This window comes from Rhagoletis zephyria, unplaced genomic scaffold (assembly GCF_001687245.7).
Source record: "Rhagoletis zephyria isolate East Lansing unplaced genomic scaffold, Rhagoletis_zephyria_1.1 Rzeph_scaffold_00433, whole genome shotgun sequence".
Taxonomy (NCBI): Eukaryota; Metazoa; Arthropoda; class Insecta; order Diptera; family Tephritidae; genus Rhagoletis; species Rhagoletis zephyria.
Window position 1 is genome coordinate 2,766 of NW_016157517.1, and position 7,041 is coordinate 9,806.

General features: G+C 35.2%; 2 protein-coding genes across 2 annotated transcripts; one reads left to right on the top strand and one right to left on the bottom strand.

Moving 5' to 3' along the window:
* Positions 1-441: 441 nt before the first annotated feature.
* Positions 442-1,076, top strand: LOC108359670 (uncharacterized). Its single transcript, XM_017611623.1, has 2 exons — positions 442-682; positions 741-1,076. The coding sequence occupies exons 1-2, from the start codon at positions 588-590 to the stop codon at positions 979-981; spliced, it is 336 nt and encodes a 111-aa protein (XP_017467112.1). The 5' UTR covers positions 442-587; the 3' UTR covers positions 982-1,076.
* On the bottom strand, positions 1,003-2,344 carry LOC108359669 (protein AAR2 homolog). Its single transcript, XM_017611622.1, has one exon. It carries the CDS (start codon positions 2,244-2,246, stop codon positions 1,119-1,121), a length of 1,128 nt encoding a protein of 375 aa, XP_017467111.1. The 5' UTR covers positions 2,247-2,344; the 3' UTR covers positions 1,003-1,118.
* Between the last annotated feature and the right edge of the window lie 4,697 nt (positions 2,345-7,041).

A 7,041-nucleotide genomic window follows, 5' to 3' on the forward strand; every position in this document is an offset into this window, starting at 1 on the left:
AAAAAAAAATTTATTTCTTTTTTGCTCGGGGAATCAAATCACAATCTTGGTCTAGAACCACGCTCTCCTGATTCTCATACATATTTTATTCTGCCATGGGCTAGGCGAAGAGAAGGTTTACCTTGCGATTAAATCTGATATCATGTTCCCATCAAACTTTAGTATGTATGGTAATAGTTATGTTTTAAGTACATCTAACGTATATACATACATCCATGTGTACTTATGTGTATATGTATATACATAGCTCATGTAAAGCTTTAATCTCAGCAGGTGTATTCTATTGATTTGTGATAATCTGTACGGTTCATATTCCCTATACACATTCCTTTACGGACACGTATTAATTTAAGTAACCCACGGTAACCAGCCAACCATAACAAATGGTAATTCATCATTATTTATCTTCCCACGTAATAGTAAAGTAAAATGAGGTTTTACTATTACGCGCAAAGTTGTCAAGAAAAGGCATTGCAAGAATTTTTTTTAAATATTTGTTTACAAATAGCGTACAGTAAACTTAATACATAGGATTGATATTCATCTTCACTTTTAAGGATTACTAAAATAAAACACAAATACGCAAAATGAAACATCAACAAGTTGTTGTTGACTATTGGAATATGATTAAAGCCTCGTTTACATGCCTGCTTTTGGCCTTTTTTGGTTACATTTTAATAAAGTAAATACGTATTTGTTATACCAGTTAAGTATTTAAATCATAATATGACTTATTTTAGGATGGTGCAAACTATATTTTGGCTACCAGGGTATTTGCAGAAAAATCAGAAGCGTTTGGAACAGCTAGCGGCGCAATATTCTCTGGAACTAGACGATGATAAATCTATGGGTGGTGATATGAAAGCAAAAATAGAGAAAATTATGGAAGAAAGCCAAATGATGGTAGGTGGAGAAGAAGAAAATAGGGCTACTAACGCAGAGGTGTCGAAAATACAAGGGGAACCAAAAAAGCAGAAATAAGTTATGACATCAAATTAGGTTGTATGAACTTATTTTATAGCTTTATTTAACTTTTTCTGTATTAGTAATGTTTGAATAATTTATTTTTTAAATAAATGTGGTAATTTAGATTATATTTAATCATTCAAATTACAAGTCTACGTGATCTCGACTATAACAGGCATGTCCTCCGGATCTTCATCAAGCAATCCTTCGAAATCCCACTGCAAAGTTTTTTGCAACTTTCTCATAAGTTTATCGGCATTCACTCCAAGACCAGCCATATTTAAGTTAACGAGCAGCGATCTTACATCTTTATATACTGTGTTATATTCACCTGCTTCCATAAGTTCTTCAGGCAAATGCGGCAATTGTTGCATCAATGCTTCGCAGTACTTCATGTACAGAATTTTAAAGTCTTGTACAGCCCTTTCCGAGTGCGCTAGTAAGTGTAAAATCTTCCGCCAATGTGCCAAGGACTCTACTGAGCAGCCAACCAGATAAAATACAAAAGCCAATTGTTCTTCATCGATCAACGCTTCCGAACTGTGAAACTTCCCAACTAATTTGGTGATTGCGTCTACACAATCCATGCTGTTTTGAGACACCTCAGCTGGCGTAGCATTATGCGGAATACGTTCAGGCAATTCTGTGAAGCGCGGTGCAGTACCTTCAACCGGTTTCAAATTTGGCAGCAAATCACTTTCATTCACAACAGTTTTCCCGTATTGTTGTTGTAAGCTATTACTATGTAGTGTACCGCGTGGTCGATCTTCATCTGGGCATGATTGTAACTCTACATTTGTGCGTATTGAACCCAAAATAGGTCTGCAGCGATCTACTGTGGCTTCTGTCACCTTATCTGTTAAAAGCTTCCACTTATTGTAAAAACGGTAGTCGTATGGTGCAAGAAAACTATCAAACTCCTTAAGGTTGTCACGTATGCGCTTCTTTTCTAGCTCACGATCATCACACTGGCTTTCCTGCATTTCTTCATCGCGATGGTTCCACTCTCGAACTACAACTTCTTCACTTTTGAAAAAATGTACGAATCCAACACGAGGCGCCACATCGCCATAAGGACCACATGAAGCGCACCAAATGTAATGTGGACCAGGTGGTATCATTTTTACGCCCCGAAATTTCTCACCAATTTTATAGTTGCAAAGATCGATGCCGAATTCTGTGCCCACTGGAGCGCCCGTTATCACTAGCACAGCGCCTGTTGTGAACAGTTGCTTAGCAAGGCCAGGTTCCATTTCCATAGGTGATGCATCAATATTCATGGTAATTTTTTAAGAAAAAAATAGATTACATTTCAAGTATGTATATTTACAAATGCCTAAATTGTTTTGCCAAACACAATCAGCTGTGCGTAGGGATGCAAACGATGTATCGATATTTTTGAAACATCGATAATATCGGTTAAAAACTCGATGTTTACTATTTCCAAAGATGGGTAAATTGACGATACATCGATGCCAGTTTCAACGATGTTTTAGCATCGACCTTTGTGTGACTCAGATTTGAATTCAACTTAGGGCCGGTTGTTCAATGTCTGGTTAACACAAATCGGAGGTAGAAGCTCCGTTTAAATACAACGACTGCTTTATCGATCACATGTTATACACGTCGATAATGATGTTTAACCGGCAAGTAGTGATAACCAGACATTGAACAACCGGCCCTTAGCCATTATGCTCTTAAAATTTGACTGCCCCTGAACTTTCATACTTATTCTTTTAGGGAACATTCAGAAATTCCGAGTTTGCTCGTAACTTTCGACATTACAATTTCTTAATACAAATATGTTCACATATCAATATTATCTCAATCAAAGCTCGTTTTTAATCACCCCGTTTGTACAGGCAAATCTCAGATTATTAGCCATCAAATTTGTTGTGCTGGTTATTCTCACATCTCAAGGAAAATGTATGTTTCTTCTCTGTGCCACCGTGAGCACGTTTTTCTGATATTAAGCAATATAAATATATGTATTTTAACTTAACATTTTATTAAAAATACCTTTACAAACCTCTTTTCCTTGCTAACGTCCATTTTTGTTTACTTTTACATTTGGCATTTCTCCCCTTTTTCGCAAAAACAATCGATAAAACTAGGATGGACACCGAAAAGTTATCGATTAAACCTGAGATTATTTTATAATTACAGATTAACAAGGGACGAATTTTATATGGCTAATATCTTGTTTTAATTACAGATTAGGGTGGTAAGCTCGAAAATGAGGATAATCTACTTATATGTGAACCTAAAAACGTCACGATGTAGAGAACAAAGGTGGCGCCCATCTCGGTACCGCTATTCCGCTCTCAGTGAATCTGAGAGAAGCGCTGTTTGTATGACGTCACAATTGTGCATCTTGTTTACGTTTTGCTTGCAACATTTTTTCTTCTTCTTCCATTCTTGCTGGCGTTTTGGCATGATGCAGNAAAATTTACATGTATTTTGTTTTTGCTTTGGCGGCATAAACTGTCAAAATCTGTAAGAGTGTGTGTAGAAATTCAAACAAAATTTTTCAATTTGATATCAGAAGCCGTGCGAAACACATACACAAAATCAGCAGGGCGTTACGTGTTGAAGTTGGATGCGGAAGACGGAAAGAAAGAGAAAGGACAAAAAAGTGAAAGAGGAAACGAGAATAAAAACGAGAAGATCTGAGAAAACGTCAAAAATTACGACGCGTTGATTTGGGGATAGCGCGCGCTGACACTCGTCGACAATGGATAACGCAACGCTTAGCGCTCCAATTTAGGGACGGCAGTTAGGTGAGACAGTTTTACTTCTTCAAAGCTGAAATTAGTCGAGAACGCAGAACGTATACTTAAACGCAGTCTGTATACGCAGAATTTCGTCGATTACTGGAGCCCTCAGTGTTGCTTACTACAGTGTTGCCACTCATCAATGCCTTTTCATAATCTTACCCTTTCAACTACAATTTTTCGTGCTATAATAGATCGTAGCTAAATATAACCTACTTAGTTTTCAACAAAAAACCTTATTCAATAGTAAATTTCAATTATTTTGAACGTGTTTTGAATAGGAACTTATAACTTATTTACCACCAGCGAAACTGACGAAGTGGCAACCATCTATAGAAGGAAGAAATCAGCTGACGCGGAAAAATCTAAATTCCGCAGATTTCTGCGCTACGGGCTACAACTACAGAAAAATGCTGTGGTGGTGAGTTTTCATTTACATGGCGTTCTGGTAAGACAGATCGTGTGAGCTGACTCGGGTTTACGTACCGGTAGGTTTACGTTCTTGACTAATTTCAGCTTTAGAATTCTTTGCCTAATAATATAGTTGAATATTTTTTTATTTTTTCTCAGTATACAAATTTTTTTTCTTAAAAATGTATTTAATCTTATGTTATTTCATTTCATTACGAACATACTATAAAAAATCAAATTTTATTTAGGAAAAAATGTGAAATTTTATATTTTTCCCCCAAATGGGGCTACTGAGCTAAGGCAGTGTCAAATCGAGCTGTCATAATTGATACCACCTTGTATTATTGCATCATGGCGTTTTGGCATTTCTCCTTCGCAAATGCACCAGTGTAACGTCACACAAAAATTATTTCCAAAAAGCCTCTCTGATGGGCGCAATCTTGTATTCTATCATTCTTGTAAAAATGTGAAGCAGCAAAATTACTCTCTGAAGTGAGAGTAAAAGTGAGTAACAACAAAAAGTACGGAAACAAAAAAAGAATTTTTCCCGTAAAAACGTCAACCAGTGATCGCTTGACACTTTTCATGATTTTACCAGAAGAAAAAGTTCGGGTAAAATCTTGCAACTTCATTCTCTACACAACTTTCCAAAAGTCGCTCTTATTTACAGGATTTTGGAGTACGGGAACATTTTTCCTGCAACTTCCTGCAAGTTCGTGTAAAATCCTGTAAGTTCATGGAGTACTGGATCAGAGCTAAAATGTCCACAAAAGGCCCTTTTACATACAACTTTGGCGTTGCGTTGGCGTTGGCGTCGCTTCGACAGCTGACTATGAATAGCTCTGATCCTGCACTCCCTGAACTTACAAGTTTTTACACGAACTTGCAGGAAGTTACAGGAAAAATGTTCCCGTACTCGAAATTCCTCTATAATCCTGTAAGTGAGAGCTATTTTTGGAGAGTTGTGTAGAGAATTAAGTTGGAAGATTTTACCCGAACTTTTTCTTCTGGTAAAATCATGAAAAGTGTCAAGCAATCACTGGCTGATGTTTTTACAGGAAAAATGGTTTTTTGTTCCCGTACTTTTTGTTGTTACTCACTTTTTACTCTCACTTCAGAGAGTAATTTTGCTGTCTGACAGTTTTACAGGATTTTTCAAGAAAAGTATTGGATCAGAGCTATTGGCTCAGAGCTAAAATTATGAAAAGTGTCAAGCGATCACTGGTTGACGTTTTTTCAGGAAAAGTGCTTATTTTGTTCCCGTACTTTTTGTTTGTGAGAGTAAAAAGTGAGTAGCAAGAAAAAGTACGGGAACAAAAAAACCATTTTTCCTGTAAAAACGCCAACCAGTGATTTCTTGACACTTTTCATGATTTTACCAGAAGAAAAAGCTCGGGTAAAATCTTGCTACTTCATTCTCTACACAACTCTCCAAAAATCGCTCTCATTTGCAGGATTTTGGAGGAGTTTGAAGTACGGGATCATTTTTCCTGTAACTTCCTGCAAGTTCGTGTAAAAACCTGTAAGTTTAGTAAGTACGGAGTTTTGAAAAGTTCATTTGAAAACAACCGAAATAGTTACATTGTTAATTAAAAAAGCCTTAAAGGTTTGATTAAGACATTAATTGCTGCATTAGTGAACGTAAAAAAACTTCAATACCAAATCCATAACCCCTAGAGTGATACATTTTAAAGTATGTATGTATGTATATGTGTGTATATATTTATTAGTATTTTATAAAACAAAACAGATACTTGAAATAATTTTGTACATAAGCAAATAGCCTAAATAATGTAAATCAGCTCAGCTCAGCTTAGCTATTCAAAATTTCCAATTTATTTGTATTTATATGTACGTACACACATATGAATGTATATATATGCATATGTAAGTTCAATCAAAACAAGTTTGAACTTCCGTAACTACTCAAGCTTATAATAGAATGTTTAACATTTAGCCAGTAGTATGTATTTATATTATATAGCTAATATATATTTATAACAAAAAAGATAAATTATAATCCTTCTCTTTTCTTTAAAATTTCATAATTCATATCGTCACTTGAAATGCAAAAAGACGTAACAACATCGTAAATGAAATGGAAAAAGTCGTGACTAATATTTTAATTTTTCTTCATAAAATGATGTTGGGAGTTGTAATTCGATGAAATCCATCATATAAATCAAAAAGTGAATTTTGAATTTTTTATTAGTTATGACTTTTTGCATTTAAACGATGATGTTTGTTACGTCTTTTTGCATTTCAGGTGACGATATTAATTTATATGAATCAAACGAGTTTTTCCTTGAAAATTTTGAATATCTCATTACGTTTATTTACATACATATGTATGTATGTATATCGTCGTTTAAAGTACAAAACCGCGTATCGTCATTCTGCAAAACCGCGTAACTGACATTTGCTGCCAAAAATTGTATTTGCTCACACAAGCTCTTGGCTAAATCCTTATCCATTCGTCCTGAATTATACTAGCCAGAAATGCGATTGCTTTATAAAAAAAGAGAACCATTTTTAAAGAAGAGAGTTTTTACTCTCTCGAAAATAATTTACATAATTCACATACGCGGTTTTGTATTTTGTTGATACGCGGTTTCGTACTTCAAAAACGACGATATGTATATAATATCGATTTAAGGACGCTACAAAAAATCAGTTTCATATGCGTAGCCAATTAGTTTTACGTTTCTCTGCTGTGCTTGAATATAATGTTCTTAAACTTACTTGCGATTATCGCTTTACTAACACACGTACCTACATGTATTCATGCATTTTATTTGTTATATTACTTCCTTCTCACTTAAGTAGATAAATTCGGTAAAGCTGCTATGCAGTAGTCAAAATACATAAAACTCATTCGTGCTAATAGCAA